General features: G+C 35.8%; 1 protein-coding gene across 6 annotated transcripts in view; it reads right to left on the reverse strand.

The window, feature by feature from the left end:
* The window catches only part of IQCK (IQ motif containing K), a 183,673-nt gene that overhangs the window by 155,120 nt on the left and 7,630 nt on the right, over positions 1–20,923 (reverse strand). For all 6 annotated transcript variants that reach the window (XR_004754539.1, XR_004754541.1, XR_004754540.1 and 3 more), the window contains exons 5-7: positions 16,871–16,923; positions 6,225–6,309; positions 715–826 (exon numbers count right to left, since the gene is read on the reverse strand). Coding sequence is in view for 2 of the 6 variants with exons in the window: in XM_035339203.1 (XP_035195094.1) it covers positions 715–826; positions 6,225–6,309; positions 16,871–16,923 (250 nt within the window). In the remaining 4 variants the exon portion in view is untranslated. The remainder of the gene's footprint in view (positions 1–714; positions 827–6,224; positions 6,310–16,870; positions 16,924–20,923) is intronic.

Raw genomic sequence — 20,923 nt, forward strand, 5'->3', positions numbered from 1 at the left:
ACATCCCTACATGTATCACATGTGAGTCCAGCCACAGAGGCTGAAAAAACGTAGACTGGCTGAGGAGCCAGCAAATCCTCCTGCATTATTAGACAAAGAGATCAGGCACAGAAAAATCATTATTATAACACCGTGCCTGAGTACGTAAAAATAACTTCAGCCCTGTCAGTAAGGCCTTGTCTGCAATCAGAGCAAAAAGGAAACATGGTGCAGTGATGGTTCTTAAAGCAACCTGGCCTCATATCCCTTGGCAATTATATACATAAGTAAGAACAGTACAGGACAACTTCTGTTATAAATAACTACAGGAAAATGCTGGCAGAACATTTACCAGATAGAAATACTGCAGTTCAGAAAAACTACAACACAACTTGTCTGGTAAAAATCAGTACTCAAATGTTGCATAGCTGGAAGAAGTTTAATCCTGCCCTAGGAAATATTGTGCCATTACATTACCATATTCCAGTGACGTTACTGAGCTTTGGCCCTGTATCATACCTCCCATTGCCACTTTTCGCTAGACAAGCAACTAACTTACATAGTAACTGTAAAGAAATAGCCAGGCATTTCCACCAGACATTGCTTTCTTTTGTCACTCATGATCAGTGTTCCACCATGTGTCTTCTTTCTTAATACAACTTGAAGTATTACAATTAAACATTTAATGTAAAATAAATAAATAAATAAATCATTACAGTAATTTAATCCACTTACCTTTGGCTTCCTGCTTAGTCCAGAATTCTTCCACTCTTTGAGAAATGTTTTCTTCGTCTCTCAACTGCTTTTGCCACTGACGTAGCTCTTGCACTTCCGTATCACAGCGGACCTGGAAAAGGAAAACAGAATATGCAACTAAAATTACGTACATTCGTGTTACCCAAGATGACAAGAGGTATTTTCTCTGTGGCTGGGCAAATCTGTGACATACATCCTTTTTGCAGGGCTTGATATAAAAATATGATCCCAGAGGTTTACAGTTTTCAGCTTAAACAGAAATAAAAGCCACATCATTGACAAACTCCTTTGAAAACATAAATACACCAATTAGGGGATCATTTTGATTACCAAGGACTCCTGAGAATGTGATTGCAGTGAGAAACTCATTCTTTGAGTTAATTAAAATTTAAAGCATTATACTGAAGGGTATTAGTGCCTTTAGAAAACCACAACACTATAAAACCAGCCCATTGACCAACATAATAGAACAGAAGAGGCACATGAAGGGTCATACAGCAGGAAATTTATTCCAGCAAATTGATTCACACCTGCTACCAGCTGCAAATAGGCTTACTGACAATCTCAGCCACACAATTTTCACAAACAGGAGAGCCATTAATCTGTTATTTAAAGTAATTGGAATGCATTACATGGTAGCCATTCTTCAGCAATCACCCCTATGAAGAGCCTAATCCTGCTTCCATATAAAATGACAATAGTCACAGGCCTTATCCCCATTTAAGTTGAATTCCTCTTTTATTGCTTTTGTACTGGTATGGATTCTACTAACATAAGAAAGAACTTAGCTTTTACCAGTCTACTTAAACTTGCTCTAAGCAAAACTTGATTAAATAGCAGTATGTTGCCTGTCATATACCTTGGCATTCACACAATTACTACTTCCAGCATTCGAACAAAAATTCAGAACAGACACCAGTCCTTGGACAACAGCGGGAAGGGGACATGCTAGTATTTGCTTAAACATTGGGAAGTTTTTATTCTCTTAGAGTCACATTCAAATTATAATAGAATTATTTAAAATGGAGTTTCTGTTTGTTTGTTTGTTTGTTTGTTTTCCGTAATTGTTATATAGATGAAATGTCATTACGCTTTAGGAGTTAATGTCCTAGTTATTCAGTCTGAAATTGTGTAGAAACAAGCAGCAATAAGCTTGGTTTCTCCTGGACATGTTTCTACTTTCAAGAAGCTGACTACTTAAATTTTCTAGTGACTTTCTTATATTTATTTTATTCTTACATGATATGGTAATGAGTTTGCTGTGTGCTTTGAACTCTATTACTCCACTTCATTACATCCCAGTTTTCACACGCTTTCCTGAAATGCACTCAGTGCAAAAGAGAAGGATGCATTTTCCACTTGTTAAAAACATTAAACAAAACAATATAAATTATTTAGCAAAAGTATTCTTTCCACACAGAATTTCTCCTTTGTGGTGCAACCATGAAAGCAACATACAGCAACTGTACTCCAAGAGCAGTTTTCAATCCACTTCGGAGAAGGATAACTTGCCATATTTCAGATATATATTTCAGTGCACTGACAGAGCAGAAATACAATGCAAGGTTATATGATCAATACAGACAGGGAAGACTTTTACTTAGTGACTTGACATCAGATACCTCTCAGGCCTCTTAAAATATCCCATTATACTAATACAGGTATGTATTATCTTCTATAAAAGATATATTTAGTTCTTTCAAGGTTAATATAAAATTTTAAAAATAACAAACTTTAATGTTATTAGCTAAAAAAAATAAATTATTTTTTAATTAAAACCAACAAATAATGTTTCAAAAAATACAATATATTAATATATTAAAATACTGCAAGGTCCAATATCAAAACCAAGAAGTGAACATGAGCTCCCAGATTTTTAGAAATCTGTCACTTTCAGTAAAACAGATGATAGGAACTTAGCAGAATCCTATCTACGTGTTCCAAATATTCTTAACGAACTCTAATTTAGCATAGCTCTGATAATTTAGGAGAAAGTAGCCTGTATTTTGTAAATCAGAGTACAATTCTAGCACGATTAAAAAGCCATGACTCAGCAGCCAAATCTCCAGGTAAGTAATCTAAGGTTCAAATCTTGCCCAAACAACTGCTGACTCTCCTGCAGATCAGCAAAGCACAAAGCACTGAAGGAGTCTAACCAAGAACTGAGAGAAAGCATAACGTGTCTCTTTAAAAACTCAAGTCACCCGACTGAATCTACACTTGCTGTTAAGAACAGCAAATATTTGCGGGACCTTCTAGGTTTGAGCCTTTGCTAGTCACCACACCTTGCTGGAAAGGAAAATAAATTATGACAGCAAAAGCACGAGAACACTTTGTAAGATACAAAGATAAACCCGCTACAATTTGGATTTAATTTTTGCTCAAACGATATTTATACACAAAAGAACATTGAATACTTACAAAATGCTGTCCAGTCTAAGCTTCATAATATTACAAGATTTACATAGTCAAAATACACTGTGTTAAATGCTAGGTAAGAATATGTCACAACATATTCTTGTATATAAGAAAGGATAGCACTATGGAAGAATAACACTAAAGCTTTGGACAGAAACATTAGAGAAAATTCTATTAATGAAAAATTCCTTCTGCCTAGAATGGTTATGCAAATTGTAAATATTAAATAGAACCCCAGAGAATAAATGGCACTAAGCACAGATTCAGCAGTAGAAGAGTGAAGAAATACATTTTCTTGAATTGGAGAAGTGCCTGGAAAATTGATACCTACCAATCAAGGGTTTTCATCAGATATTGGAGTACTGCCTTGGCCTATGACAGATGAATGGAACATCGATAAAAGAGGATGTGAGAAGTAAAGAGAAAAATCTGATGAAAGAGCTGTCAAAAGCCTTATTCCAGCTGTTCTTGCTTGCATCAGAGTCCTCTCAAGATGACATCTTCCTTTCTGATCTCCTCAGAGTACTATGCCAGACTGTTCTTGTGTGTCTCATATAGACACATGCAACAAAGGACATTATCATTACTCCTTTGGACTACAGTGGGTACCCAATACTATGTTATTTAGTCCTGGAACTTCAAGACTGTTTCTGCCAGGGTTGGGAAACAGATCATTTTAATTAAAGTTTATTTGGAGCAAGCCTTCATATTTGTAAATCAAACGCAAGATTTCCACGGTCACAATGGACGTGGCAACAGTAAATTGCCTTTTTGTTCAAACTCCCCTACACCTTTCTTTATGACAAGTTCTACACCCAGAAACCTTTCCCATTAGGGTCACAGAACAACTACTATCACTTCTTGGTGGCTTTCTTCTGCTTAGGTCCTAATCCAACATTCTGCAATCTAATTAGTTTTCTCCTTTTTACCAGAAAACGGTTATAAAAGTAATTGGATTGCTGTTTGTGTTTCAGAGTGCAGCCTAATGCTTCTTTAGTTAACGCTGCTTTTTATTATGGGATTTAATTCTTGATTGAACTTGAAATAAGTACTCATAAATGTCTTTGTATGAAAGATTCTAGCAAGGACTCAGTGGATGACAGCTATTAATTATTATTACCATAACAAGTATTTTTCTGAAACCTGCTTCAGAAAATTATGTACACTTTAAATTAACTTTTTATTATCAGAAAGTACTCAATATTCTGTACCTACAGGGTTCTTTTTCTTCACATGGAAAAATCCTTACTGCCTGACACCTTGTTTTTGCTGAATCTCCTGTGGTTTGGATACTGGCACATGCAGACAGCTACGTGTGGCAGAAACAAGTGAAATATCCATGCAAAGATACAATGCTCAGTCAGTTATACAACTAAATAAAGTCTACTGCCTAGATCAATATGGCTAACAAAATATCTCAAAAATGGTGATTCCATACAAGATGTGTCAGTGAAAAATTACCAGCTGTGGATTCTCACACTTTATATAACATCATTTAAGAATAATAATAATAATAAAAAAATACAAGGTTCATGTCTGGGATATTTATTTTTAAAGGATATCATCTGAACTATTTTCTAACTTTTCAGAATCTACTTTATCATTACTGTGATGAATTCTCATTTAAATCAAAGGTAACATGTTACCCTGTGTAATAACTTGTTACTAATGATTTTGAATTTATATTCTGATTTTAATGTTAATTTTTAAAAGCCCAGTTCTTTCAGCACTAAGAGGTTAAAATGTAACAGCTAATTTTATAGTCCGAGTTATTTTCTCTGTCTTCTGCTTTTTAAAGCTATAGTTACCCTCTCATTTCTAGGAACTGGTTTAAAATTTTCACCATAGTATTTATCATTCTAAATTAAATGCAGTGAGATGGGACAGTGCCCTTTGGAACCTTTGGTTGAAGCACGAGGTATCTGAGCAACCTTGCACTGCTCAGCTCTAATGGAACGGTTACTGGATGTTTGCCTTTGCAATAATCCACCGTGAGGATGCCTGCAGTGATATTGTCAGTGCTAATTAATGTTAGTGTCAATGCCATCTCTGTTCAGAAAAACAAAAAATCAAGGAAAAGGAAAAACAGCAAGTGTCATAAAAATCAGTCAAGAACATCATTTCAGGATATTTCGTCATCTTTGTCTGCGTGGCGCATTAGAATAGCAACTCTTACGTATTCATGCTTGTTAAAATAGTAAAGAAATTAACAGAGAATATTTTGTTCTGAGTGTGATTTAAAGAACACCTGATGTAGAGGCAGAGATGCCTTGCTGTCCATCACAATGAAACTACTGCTATAGCTGGAGGCTTTTTACAACCTTAAATTTTGAAAAAGGCAGTCAAAGATGCTTCTTTGGAATGGATCTTAAGTCCATTTTTTCGCATGGAAGTATGGAAGTGTTAGAGCCTTTCAGAGAAAGGCTTCCAGAATCTTTTCAGCATTTTCAAAATCATTTATATTGTACCCTAGGCTTAGCACTGCTGTCACACTCCAAAATAATAGTACTAGCCAATCATCTTCAGAGATAATTTATGTTCCTCTCTTTCCCCCTTAAATTGGAGATCGCAGTAGTGCTATATTACTAGTATGGCTTACCATATCTGATTACCATTTTGTTTTCCCTTTCCTTGAATAACAGCCTTCATTCTTTTCCTGTATCTTCTGTCTTGTTCTTTATCTCAATTTTACCTTTGTTTCTATATGCTTCTATTTCTGTACAGACCTCACCAGTCCTCTTTGTGTACCTCCACACTCAAATATCCCTGAATGTAGCCAAGTAACACTTTAGCATCTAGCAAGATCAACTCATAAAAAAAAAAGAAAAATAATGTTCCAACCTTCAGTGGATTTTATGAGGTAAACAGGGAGATTACATCAGCATAAATGCCTGTGAAGAAATTGTAGTCACCAGGCATAAGGCAGAGCAACATCCAAAGCCAATGAACCATGAGGGTCTCAACAGCTATTTATAGTATCCCCTACTTAAAATTTATGTAAGGATTTTCCCTACGGCCTTCACAGTCCTACAAATTCAACATCAAGCAAAGTAATTATAGATTACTCTTACCCGATAACCTCTCCAGAATGACTGAATTATTATGCTTGCTTCTTCTTCTGATAGGTGGAGAGACAGAGGCATTGGTTGCCTAGGACTGGAAAAAAATAAAAATAATATTTTGTAAAAGACAGCCTTTACAAGTAAATGACTTTCTTCTTTAGCAATATATTTTACAAAAAACAACAAAAAAGAGAAAGGCTGTTCAGGTGCTTGAAAGTTAAAATATCATATTGCTCTGAGATACTGAGATAAAAGGTGCAAAGAATACATCCTTTAAAAATGTATCTTATGTACACTACAATCACTTTTTCCTTAAAACAGTAATATAAAAATGGCATATCAAATGCAGTAATCTTTCTTACTCTTCTACATGGATTTTGAATTCCTACCACTATGGTAGAGTTTTGGGTGGTGACGGGAAGCAAGTGAGAGATGGAGACATGCCATTTGTAAAGCAGAGGAGGTTCTGGTGTGCATGCTACAATGAACAAATGTATCACCTAAATGTTTATAACTTAATTATTAAAATCATACAATGTAAATAGATTTTAGTACTTTCAGCTACCTTGTAATTTTAGTTAAAAGTGAAATGTACTGAAAAATGACAAAAACCATCATTGTGTGGGCATAAACATGCATCCATGCTCAGAAACATCTAAAGAATCTTTTATAATGCTGAAATTTTACTTTTGATAACGTATACACATTGCTTGGTGATAAAAAAAGGAATACATACGTAAAGTTAACAATTTTCAGCCACAATATGCAGTAATTTGAGAGCATTTCTGGTGACTCTGTTGCAACTATTTTTAATGAGAAACTATAATTACATTTCAGCCACCACTAACAAAAATTCAAATCACAGTATCAAGCCGTGCTTTGCAAAAAACATTTTCTATGGATGTTGATTTATTTCTCACATACATTGATCAAAACACATCTATCTGGCAGAGGAAACAACGTTAATTTATATAGATTTCTTTTATAATGAATATAATATATAGTCTTTAAAGCCAATAGAGTAATATAGAGCAGTAATGTTGCAATTTATGAAAACACCATTTATAATCAGTAGACTTGGCACAGTGTTAGAATGGTGCCACTCTCCCTGCATGGGACACGGACTGATCACGGCTTTGACTTGGAAGACCACAACATGAATTTGGATTCAGCAATCATTTGGATTTAACCTCCAAATTTGTTTTTATCAGTATTAGTCTTAAACTGTATCTACTTGAACAAAACTAGTGACACACGCAAACTCTGCAGGAATATTATTTATACTATTTATATTATAAAGACGCATATACTATGAAGATCATAGATAAACAAGCTATTCATCCAGTCCTGCACTTACTGGCTAAAGCATTACTTCTGCCGTTTCTTTAGGAAATATAAATATATTCCAGCTCAGGCTAGAAGTCTTGACAGCTTACATTTTCCTTTCACTTAATTTCATTTCTATTAGTCTCTGCCCTAGTAAGCTTCCTATGCTCTCTGAGGCCTTTCTCTTAGGGCTTGTCTCCACTGAAGGAACATATCAACCTCGAGCACAATCTTAACTGTTATCTAGCGCTCTACTGACTACACCGTTTGAGTCAGTACATTCAGCTAAATTGGTCTCATCATCATGTCAGCTGGGTTTTGGCCTACATTTATTTCAATGTGAAACAAAAACTCAGTCTGTTTGGAAGAGTGGAAATAAGGCAAAAATAAAAAAAGGTCTTTCCATTAAGTTAAACAATTTTAGTTCTGTGAACATTAATTAGCATTTCTACTGCTCAAGGGAATTTATAAGTGCTAGATAAGCAAGGCTTCCTGAGCTAACTCCTTCTGATAATCAGACTTAAAAATATGAAGTTGGACTACGCTGGTTTGGCTGATAGGCTTTCATTCACTGTTCTATTTTTAAGCTTTTTGAAAACCAAATCTTAGAGTGCAAAAATCACAGGAAGACCTACATATTTTACAGCAGTTATTTCAAAGACACTGAACTTTCCTAAGAAGGAATACATCTGCAAGGCCAACTCTAGCATTGCATTGCTTTCATTTATAAATTATAAAAGTATGTAGTTTAGAATCCCACACTAAATTGGGAAAACCAATATAAAATCAAGCATGAAAAATCGGACTTAATTTTCATTATGACAGTCACTGGCAAATATCAATCATTTCAGCAGGGCAGCTTTAGAGAACAAAAGTCATGTCAGGTCCATTTTTATCTAAGAGAATATATGCAATTGGCTTCAGGTCAAATAAAAATAGAATCTGAGCAGAGGTAATCACCCATCAGCAGCGAACAAGGAAAAGAGGGAATATGTCATTTGTGGCAGAAGACAGCTGTATGACTCCAAGAAGATTAAAACTGACAGTAAAATGCACAGTAGCTTTATTCTGCTTATTCAGTCTTTGATTATGCACACTATTAAATGTCCACTCACTAAACATTTTAATATCTATTTTGATAAATATATTTAAAAAGTAAGTTGCACCTGTAAAAAAGTATCAGTAAAATGTTTTTTCTGAAGTATATATTTTGCCAAATGTGAATAAAGCAGGCACTGACCAGAGGACAATTAAATGCCAATAAATGTGTTGCTTGCTTTCTGAGCAATCAAGATTTTACAGATCCTGATTATGTGAGATACAAATTACAGTACATTACGCAGGTGGAATTTAGCACCCAGAAGAAATAAAAAAGACTTGCATTAAATAGATGTATGAGGTATTGAAAGACGTTCTTACTGAAGGCATGAAGTATCCATAAAAATTCTCTCATCCTGGGCAGACTACAGTCATAAAAACACAAAAATCGACTAACCATACTAGTTCCTTTCCTGTTAAAATGTGGTAACAAGAAACAAGTATACAGGCTCTATGCCATAACTGGCAGACAATTGCTGTTAGAACAACACTAGAGTTATAAGGTCCCTTGGTTTGTTCAGCCCAGAGCAGAGCAGGCTGAGGGGAGGCCTCATGGCGGCCTGCAGCTCCCTCACGAGGGGAGCAGAGGGGCAGGTGCTGAGCGCTGCTCTCTGGGGACAGCGACAGGACCCGAGAGAACAGCATGGAGCTGGGACAGTGGAGGGTCAGGATGGGGGTTAGGGAAAGGTTTTGCACCCAGAGGGTGGTTGGGCACTGGGACAGCTGCCCAGGGCAGTGGTCATGGCACTGAGCCTGACATAGGTCAAGGAGCATTTGGACAACGCTTTCAGACATAGGGTCTGATTTTGGGGTGGTCCTGTGTGGAGACAGGAGTTGGACTTGTGGGTCCCTCCCAGCTCATGAAATTCTACAATTCTATGTGTTTCTCATCTCCTCTTGGAAAGAATCCGGGTTTCTCAATGAACTTTCAAGGAGGGGGAAGAACCTCCATTTTCTTGTCAGCAAAACAGACAAGGAACCTGCTCCTGTTTGTCAACAAACAGGAGAAGCCTCACAGTCACACTGATGGACTCTGTATACAGTCAGTATTGTTGTGCAGTGAAGTCCAAAAACCTCAGTTGTCACTAACCTCCCACTTGTCCTACAGATAGGTCTGATTCCTTCCTTGAAAAGGAAATATAAGAAAAAAATAATCAAGGAATAATTCAGCATGTGTAATTCAGGATTTTGTAATTGCTCTTTTTATTCCAGTCCATTTCCTAACAGCAATAGAAAACCTCCAAATCTAACCATCAGTCTTCCAGCAAGGTGCCTGCAGGACCACTGTGCTAGCTACAGAGCACCAGTACCTGTGACAGGATGGAGTGCAGGTGACAGTGAAGTACCCAGGTGCAGTCAATAAATGATGAGGTTTTTCTCTCTTTTCAGAAAGCTAGTCTCTTGAAATGATGAAGTAACCCTTCACAACAAGCATCAGGCTCTCTGGAGGCCTGGAAGTTTCAAGATGACAGGCCAAACCACTCCACCTTTACTTCAACTGTGATGGTTATTATTCTTGAATATTTATATCATGTATGAACACATGCAATGATAGAGTCACTACAGAATTCATAATCTAAAAGACAAAAGAACAGACCAAAAAATAGAGAGAAATACAAGACAGGCAAATAAATGAACACGGTGATCTCCTTAACTTTTAAAAAAGGATTCTGATAAAGTATTAGGTTTGGAAAGTATTTCCAATTGTTGGCCTAAACAATCAAAAGATTTTCTCTGTAAATATGTCAAAGTAGTTTTCTTTTATATTTCCAGTATTTCTAATTCTCACTCAGAGAATCTAGAAATATTATAGCAAAAAAAAAATCTAGAAATGTTTTTTTAAAAAAGGTCTATAGAATCTCTTCTTATACATACTATTAAGTATGTCGTATCTACCCATTTACCCAAAAAGCAGGAAGACAACTGCTGACAGAAAGTGAGACTGAAGTACTGATTTATCTGACCTGGTATTTAAAACAATTAGATATATTAACCACATATTACACTATCACTGCATGAGCCTCACAAGTTTCCAGGGAAAGATTCCTTCAGACACTTGATAAAAATACTCCTGGAACATTTCCACAGGCCAAATTGTGTGTGAACTGAGACCTCTCTTAACATTATTAGTACTAATGCAACCATTTGACAGTCAGAAAGAAAACACTAACCACTAGTTTTCTTTTGCAGTAATCTAAATATACTATAATTAGAGAAAACATTTGAAGAAAAAAAAATCCTTATTAAGAAAACATTTTTGTGCATTATATGAAGGGCATATTTACATTTCTGAAGGACTGTGAATGTGGGCATAACCCAATTTAACTTTCTGAAGAAAGGAAGTGCAAATGAGCAGACGTTTTGAAGTGTGACTCCTGCTAACTGTCTGAACTCTTCTCTATCACCTTCTCCAAGTAACAGTTCCTTGATGCTGTCAATAGCTAAATGAAGAATAAAAATATAAAAACACAATATTTTGATCCCTTTTGCCTGCTTCTGTTCTCTGAATCTTCCACAGCTTTGTTGGCTCATACTTTATTTTGAAAACCCTCAAACATAAAGGCAATAGATTGTGAAGAAACAAAACATTTTGCTTTTAAATCATCTGTTCAACTGCTATCCCTCACAAATTTAAGAACAAAAATAAATATGCAAATTTCAGTCTTGATTAATTTTATGTTTTTGATGACATAAAAGGATGAATAAATCTAATGTAAAATACATTAGTGCCAGATTCAACCCCTTCCACACCTCCATATTCACAGTGCTAGAAAACCCAAGAGTTTAGTCCTGCACTCATTTCACTTCCGAAGCATTTACGAAAAAATATCTACTACATGCAGTTTCATTCAGGTTATCACCTACTTCTACATAAAGACCTTAGAATAAGGACAATTTTGTGCATCCACTATTATCAGTAACAGTAGTTGCAAAAAAAAAAAAAATCTAGGTAAGCTTTGACATTTAGAAGTAAACAGTTACTGTCCCCAAAATATTAGAGTATAATAAAACTATAAAAATTCATTCAGAAATATTATCAAAGTGGTCATAATGATAATATGTATACAACTGTTAACACAAACTATTGATATAGTTATCTACCTATATATAATGTAGGAAATATGTAGTAAAAAGAAAATATGGAACTTACATGAGAAATTTGGTAACTAGGGACGCAGAGTCATATAACAGAGAATGAGGCAGAAAAGGTAAATGGTAACAAGAACAGAAGAGGACAAGAAGAGGAATAAGAGAAAGCACAGCAAGAAGCCAAAATAATAACACAAGAAGTATCTTTTGTCTTAGGTCCTGTCTGAAAACTATAGCGGCTTTCTTCCCCCTTAATATGCTCTCTACTCATGCAGAACTTATCCATTTTAATGATAAAACTCAGTCCTCCTTTTGTTGCCTAAGTTATCTCCTTTGTGGGACCTTATGCATTCCTTAAGAGCGCAGCCCTGGACTGAAGAAAACCAACCACAGACCTATTCCAAAGTCCACTGATGTCAGTGGAGAGATTTCTATTTCTGTTTGTATACTTCAAATCAGACCTCATATCCTGTGAACGTAAAAAATGAACAGCAGCATAAATAGTCTCCAATTAGTGCTGTAACAGCAACATTAGGAAGACATCACAAACCACTAATACGTTTTCAATTTTCTCATTGCCATTTTGACAATCTTTACATAAATTAAGGCAAGTTATGATGCTGCATCAGGATTTGTAGCCATAAAACCTCAGTCTCATAAAACACCATTATGCAATATAAATATTTTATACATAAACTTTGTGACAGAAGTTCTGACAATGCAATTTTCCAAAACACTGTTTTTAAATCAAAAATTTTCTCCTTCATTAACTTGAATTCTGCCACAATTCTTTGTTTAGAACCACAAAGAATAAAATCCATACAGACATATTTGTTGGATTTTTCTATTATTATAAGTAAAGGTGCTGCTCATTACACTAAAAAAGGTAAAGCTCAAATTATTAAGAGAAAAACATAAAGAGAGAACATAATGCAAATGGTATCTACTAAAAAAGGCTAGCTTAGACATAGACCAGTGAAATACAAGTGTGCAGAAAGCAAAGCCTGTAGAAAATGGGCATATTATGGAAAGAAAGAAATCAGTCACCCATGCAAAATTACCCCTATTGGCCATCTGAGAACTGACAATGAAGTCAACTGTAAAGGCAGCTGAGACCAGCAGGCTTTGTCTAATTAGAATACCAGGAATGGATGAAGGGGAGAAAAAACAAAAATAAAAATAAAAATAAATCCATGTGTATAAATTCATATGCAGATATTTGGCAAAAAGCCACTACTTCAGATTTAGTAATTATTTATAAATAAATAAATATAATCTGTCCACTTAATTAAAGCAATTATAAATTTATTTGCTCTATATCTGCACATTTGTTTTGGTATACACAGATACTAAACCAGGAAATGTGACCTTCTGAACTGAGTATCAAGTAAATACCTTTATACAGAAAATGAGGAAATGCAGATAAATCAACTCTTGTGAACAAAAGTTTATTTATAAAAGGCTTCTTCAGTTCCTATAATCCCTGTAATATAAGCAAAGACTAATAATCTTCAACTAATCTTCAGAAAAATACACACAGTTATTCCTAACCCAGATCCATACACCATTTTCCTTCATTGAATGTAAGTTAGAAGATGAACTTGAATGATACTGTCATATTATTAAATTTATGTGACAGCAGACTTTGGTAATGCCAGTATTTTTCAGAGCAGTGGAGCATTTTTATTTAAAATTGCTTTCTACCTAATTCTTCAATTAATAGACTCAAGAGGGTTGGCTAATGATAATCCCATGATGCTCAGAATTTCAGCCTATCTATGCTAGAAAAGCAAAGTTGAAATAGGATCAGGGCGTAAACACAGGTCAAGCTCTTTCCTTCTCCCTGATTCAGTACATACAGTCCGGTTACTTGTGACTGAGCTTCACTGCTATTCAGCCTGAAACACCACTGGCAAATACTGACAAAAGGCAACTGTGTTCCTCATTAGCATGTTTAAAGAAGGAGTGCAAAAACATCCAAGACTTTAATTAGATTTATTTATTTGACTATATTATCGGTCCTGAATGTACGATAGGGACATCAGTATGTATGCCAGGAAGTTTCCAAAAACTTTTGTTAGTTGCCTGTTAAAACTACAGTTTTCTGTCTTCTAAAAGGTACAGCTATCCTTTAAGACAACACAAATGCTTTGCGCTCTTCTGGAAGTGAAATGTAGATTACCAGTCAGCGTTGAAGCTGCTCCTTCTCCTGCTTTTGAAATCTGCTTCAGTAATCAAGGATTCCCATGGGATATAATATTTTGTCAGTGCTGTTGGTACTATACAGGGCACAGCTGAAGACAAGGTAACTATACTAAGGCTTTTATCTACTGATGTCATAGCAATTACTGTAAATACTAAAGCTGGAAACAAGTTTGAAGTAACTTTACAAGCTTCTTCACCTACAGCAACCAGCTTTTGAAGCTACAATGTTTGCATTCAAAATTCTGGAAGCTGATGCAGTGTTTGGCTCCTTTTAAAGAAAAAGTAGGCTGCAGGATCTCATTTAGAAACACTTCATATGGGGAGTGAGACTCATAAGACTGTGGCTTTGACTATTCTTAAAAAAAAAAATTAACTTCAAAGAAAAAACTGGAGGCACTGGAAGAGAGCCAAAAATGTCATACTCAAATATGGAATATATTAAAAAAGCTGGATCTCTGCAGAAGAAATATTTAACCTTCTTTTTTTATTTATTTATGTATTTTTAAGCATGAAGACGGCTTCACAATCATAAACCCTATTTTAATATGCTATAGAAATGTGTTCCTCTTTAACAGACTTTCCATTATGCTTTTCAAATTTAGACATGTAACTAAAAAATCAACAGAAGAGTCTACTCCTTAAACCTGTAGCAACACCTTTTTCTTTAATATACCATCTAAAAGGTTGGAATAAAGATGTTTCCCATCAAAATCTGACCTACAGTTTTTAGCATATTCTGTTACACATAGATCCTATTAAAACATAAAACCTGTAACTACAGTTAAAAATGGAAGTGAGAATAAAATGTACGGATTTGCTTACATTTTAAACGTCATACCCAGAACATAATAATAAATTCTCGTTCCTATTTAATATTGCAATCTTTCAGTTTGCTCTAATAATGATTACTTCATAAGCAATACTTGTCGAGAAATCCGTAATTTTAATGTGAGTTCACAAAATGTTGCTTTTTAATAAATTATTTTTAAAGGCCTAATTGTTTAGAGGATTTCAGATCAAGCGTGTATCAATTTAAATAGCACTTTGACTCTTCAGTGTCCTTGTGGAGCTGTCACTACGTTATTCAGGAGCCGAAGTCCGAACAGAAGCTATGAGTCATTCAGGCCGTGATTCCACAGTGTATTTCTCTTGTTGGCAAAGCTGACTTAAGCAGTTCCTGCCACCACCTCTACATCTTACCGGCTCATTTGTTCTCTTCACCTTGCCCCAAGCCCTTCATTTTAATCTTTCATTTTTGCCAATGCAAAGGCCTGCCTCGCTCCCAGGTGAACCAGATTGGAGAAACAACCTACAATTTAAATAGCTATACAAACCCCTCATATTTTGGCAGAGGCACTTCTAGCTCAGAAGAGGTCCCTGATCAGAATAACCAAGCATCCTACCCAACAGGGTGATATTAGGCTGACTAGAAGCACACTGAAGAACAGGAGAGAGCAAGGAGTAACTTAGGTCAATTTTACTTCCAAGAGGAAATGTTTGTAAAACTGATCTTTGTTATCTTAGGTACTGATGTCCATCCTGACAATTCGACGGTATCGGAATTGCCTTACTGTCCAATGGCTCTTCAGTATGCTGAAGAAATGAGTATGACAACCCCACTGCATTAAACAGGAATTTTGTTGGCAAGGCCTTGTGATTTAGAGAATGAAACTATTACAAGAGTCCCATCAGTGGAAGGTTTGAACAGTGGCTGGGCAGTACGATGTAGCAGCAGGTACCTGAACGTAACAAACAGAGCTGAGATGAACTGGGTCATCAAAGGAAGCTCAGAAGCTTCTTACACAGCTTTGACTACATGACTACCTCTAAGGTAGCCAAAGGTCTGTCCCTCAACCACCAATTTGTCTTCAAAGACCAGTAAATGCCAAGGAGCTTTCCTCTTGCTGGGTCAGTGACTCAAGGCTTAAAGCTTCTCCAAAGTATTTTATTCTAAGTTTCACATGACAGGAGTTCAAGAAAGCTCAATTTCCACTTATGTAGCATAATGAAACAAACATGCCTGCAAAGATGCTCATCTCTAAGTTTTAACCAACCACCAATCTAGTCTCCAATTAAGTTTTCTAAAAATTCTTCCAAATCTAACCTTCATATTTTTTTATTCTCTCACTGTAGACTATTACTTCACTTTTCTTCTTTTCTCATACAACAGCTAGATTGAAAAACTGCAACCTCAAGGACAGTAACATTTTTTCAAAACTGATGTGCAACTTGGTTCTACAGGAATAATGAGGAACCCTAGACTGAGACTGCCAAAAGAAGTGTTCATTTCTCAAATGCAAAGTCATAAATATCAGCATAAATGTATTCTAATGCCAAGGATTATTAAAGGTATTTTCAAAACTGCTGCTTACAGTTAGGGAAAGAATTTCTAGACTACGTATCCTAAATATTTCCACAGCAACACTGAAAACATTGCTTTGTTCCTTAATATAAAGATATTTGTAATACTAGCAGGCTATTTAAATATCCCACACTCTGCAACAATTAAAATGTTTAAGAATGCTAAACCAATTTATCTGGGAACAATGCTGGTACAAAATACCTTGTAACTAATGCATGGCAAAGTTAGAAAGCATAACACAGTTCTCTGCTGTACACAATAAAGGGCATTCAGAGGGGAAAATTATAATGCATTGAAGCTCTGTTACTTTTTTGTAATAACAGGAGGAAAAGAATAAAAAGAGAAAAGGTTACTCTGAGTACTGCAATAACTTACTGGTCCTTTAGGCAGTCGTTAACAAAAGGAATGGAAAAGAATTCTGTGAATGACTCATCTTTCCTTTTTGGGTTGTGGCTGATAATAAAGAAAAAAAAAAAAAGGAAACAACTCAGTGTAAATTGCAGCTATTCAATTTGTAAATTAATGTATTTGAATCACTGGGCATAATTAACAGAAAAAGCCATGATCAACTTACTTGTATAACCACTCAGTTAGGAAATCACAGGCAATAAATTTGGTCCTTTTTCTCTAAAGATAGAAGATAGTTTCAAATTATTTATTATCTTTGGATTGGTCACATGTTTTTACTAGTGGAGAGGAACAGAAGCTAAATTGACTGCTTTTATTAAATAAAATATACAGTACATTACTCTGTCTACTTTAATATTGCTACTGCCAACAGCCAGTGGCTCAGCCAAAATTTTAGACCTTTGTGGAATGCTTTCAAGCCACGTCAAAAAATGAGTGAGAAAATTATACTATCTTGATATTTGCTGCAGTATAGCTATAACAAGTATCTCTGAAGGGTAATCTTTCTTAGTGGCAATTTCATTGCAAATAAATCAACACAACTCATATATGAAAATCTGTTGTAAATTACTTGCCATTTTGTTCAAAGCTCTATTATCATACTTAAAATTCTTCACAGATTCCGAGGCCTAGGAAGAACACTGATGAATATTGTTTCCTCTTGCATGGAACCAGCTTGAAGGCATTGTGCATACTTAGACACACCCCCCAGCGTATCATATGGCTGCTCAGACAAAATCACCTGTTGGGTAGTCCGGAAAGGAAGGCATAAACCATGCACATGCACAACAACCATCAGAGGTACCATGCACATTGCAATCAGGCAAAAAAATCCAAGTCTGGATCTTGGGGCAAAATGATTGTGCCCTTTGCTCCCAGTTCAGAGACATCTTCACCACTAAAGGAAATTTGGAAAAATGCTTTGCAGCTAGGTATCCTCAGCGACTCACGCAGCCAGGCCCTATTTAACTGGACTGCACTACATGCTATAAAATACTTATTGAGTTCAAAATTCAAAGCATGAATTTTGATCAATACAGAATTGATTAAAGCCTTTCTTTTCTTAGAGATTTCCTCTCTGCATTCCATCCTTGCAGATTAAGTGTACAAATGACTACAGGTGCTTATTCAGCATTTCAGAAACCAGAGTAACCATGATACAGAAAACACAACCCAGACTGCTGGTAAGAATAACAGAATTTGTCTAGTTTCTTCCAGACCACTCTTACACAGATGTGTTATGGACATACACAGCCAGACAGTGAATGCTAGAAGATACGTACCCCCCATTGAAAAGAGACATGGAGTGCTTTACCAAAATAAAGCCATTTAGCAAAGAGTAAGGCTCTCCCCACCCAGAAGGTAACACTTACCCTGTCAGATGGGGGACTCAACTGCAATTACTACTTTTTAGGAAAACAATTAAAACTGGTCAAATGCATTTGTGAAACTGCTAGATATCATGAAAGAGGTTGAAGCTTTGAATAACGTAAGAAATGATGGAAATACTGCCACTTGCTAAGAAAAGTAGAATACTACGTAATCAGAGATTTAATGCATGAAGGATGACTTGATGCTATGTATTACCTTCATCATATGTGTTACTCCCTGTGCTGCATGAATATGAAGTAAAAAAATCTGGGGGATGTGAACAGGCTGAAAAGAAGTGCTCTATATGGCATAATTCTTTCATGGTTTGGGATATTATCACATGGCATAAATTGAAAGTAACTGTTGAATTCCAGACGCTAGTGAGTGGATGTGAAATATTACATGAGGTGCTGACTGCATGGTGAAACACATGGGGTAGTCACCTAACTAGGGGATGACAACAGTGAGGCTTGCAGCTAGACTGTTTGGCATCCCTAGGTAATACCCCAAAAAGCATTGACTTTCCAAGGTGAATCTTATCATAGGTAGACATACACCTGGGCTTCCACAGAGAAGAAAGAAAACTGCTTTGAATGTGGCCACACAGTCCTGAACCCCATGTGTCTTTATGATCTCTTTAATGACAAAAAAAAAAAAAAAAAAAAAAAAAAACACCTTCAGGGTTCATATAGAGCTCCATTACGTCCATGAAGCTGTGTAGAAACACACATCTCCCTGACAAATTTTCACGCTTGTCATGGTAATACCAGACACCGTTCCTAGAAGCCAAACACCTAAGCTTTAAGAGACCAACAGCTTCGCTGGAGAGATTTCTACAGCTTGTTTTAGATAACAGATGGCTATTTTTTCCTTGAACAGAATCTGACAACAACCGTTTCTGATCAACCTCATACAGCTATTCTCAGTCACAGTACTAAACTGGGTCCCATTACATAGTGAATTGTTTCAGAGAATAAATTCTATACTTTGACAACAAAATTCAATTTAATCTAGCAATTGTAATTTAATCTGTTTTAAGCAAAAGGCACATTGTTTTTCCTTTGCAATGAATTTGCAGCAAGCAGAGCAGTCTTGTCAAAACAGTTATCAAAGGAAACAAATTCATTTTAGTTTATCCTTGTCAGATTCAGTGAGCTTATCAGGGAGGAATTCAACCTGAATATTTTTTTTTCTTTTGTTATTTTTTTTTTGCCAGGAAACAGTTCACTATGTTAGTCAATTAAATCTTTAGTTGCACAGCAGTGAACATTTATAGAAGGAAAAATGACATAAATTGACCTGTCTTTGACACATTCCTCCTACGCTATGTGAATCAGGATAAACACAGGAAATATCTGCACAATGTGCATTGTTAACCTGCAGATGTCTTTGTGAACTAATTATAATCAGAATTCATTTTGCATTTTTCAGCTTAAGTATGGCGTGCGTGGTAATAATCATACAAAAATATTGGTAATCAGGAGATTGCAAAGTTATCCCAAGATCTTCTTCCATTCACTTTCCCTGACCTAATATACTTTAAAATAAAACGTATTCCATATGATAGGTTAAAGGTTGGACTAGATGATCTTAGATGTCTTTTCCAACCTAAATGATTCTATGATTGCAGAGTCTGCTACAGCAACCTCTTTCTGCAATTGCCAAGCAGAAAGAAACATCACAGTTATGGTAATAAAAATATTAAAACATTGATCAGTTTTGATTTTGAAAAATGAATGCATTATGTAAGTCTCGTGAGAGCGAAGATTTAAGAAAATAGTCTTTCCCTGGAGACATTTGACAGCAGGTAGGATAAAGCACAAGAGAAATTATGGTAGGAAAAAAACCCACACAATTCAGCATGGGAATACACTAGACAACCTAACAAGTCTCTTTCACTCCTAACTTTAAAATGAAGCTTCTACAGACTGTTCTCATATTGATGTTAGTTTGAAGTCTGCGAATATATTTGGAAGCTGATAGTTTTTCTAGGTTTTTGCTTTTCAGATTTTTTATATGCACTATGTGGTGCAAAAAGCTTATTTTAAATGGAATGTTTAAGTTCTTATATCACTTTTGAAATAAGATCTTGCAGATTTCTTTGCTACACAAATGACTACTTTCAGCATAGCCTTTTCCTTTTCCTTTCCCAAGTTTCCCTTTTGATTCTACAATTCTTCCTTCCCAGGCATGGATATCTCTGTTCTGATCTCTTCCTTGAATTCCTCAGTTGGCCCCATGATGCAATCTGCCTTACCCCAGTTTCAATTTCTAAAGAGTTCTGCTACTTCGTTTTTCATTCTCTTCTCATTCTTCTTCATTCACTTTCAAAACATGAAGGCTTTTAGTCCCTCTCATAAAAAGCATTCTTCATTCTCCCTCAGAATTCTCTCTCTTCCTCCAGCCTCGTGCCACGCTGACTACAGCCACTTCTACTGTTCCTCCCTTTCTTCCACTGTTTGTTCCATTTATCTTCCTCCGGTTTATTCTGTTGGAGCTGCCCTTTGTAAATGGTCTTTAATGACTTTTGTCTAGCCAAAATTCAAATCCAGTATTGTTCTCATCCTTTATGATTTCAGTTATCTTAATCACAATTCATCATTTACCTCTGCTGTTCTCTCATGAATTCCATGAATCTTTCTATCCTTTGCTCTCTTCCTATTTTCAAAGCTATTTTCTGCTGTGTTTATCACAAGAACCCTTCTCCCTGTCCTTAACTTTCTCCAGGGTGTCTAAGGGCTCCGCTGTTGATCCTAAAAATCAGTTCCATTTTAATGCAAGGTATGGCATGGTCTTCAAATTCATATGGAACAACAAATAACAGCATACTTAGAAATAACCCATTTAA

Source organism: Oxyura jamaicensis, chromosome 14 (genome assembly GCF_011077185.1).
Source record: "Oxyura jamaicensis isolate SHBP4307 breed ruddy duck chromosome 14, BPBGC_Ojam_1.0, whole genome shotgun sequence".
NCBI lineage: Eukaryota > Metazoa > Chordata > Aves > Anseriformes > Anatidae > Oxyura > Oxyura jamaicensis.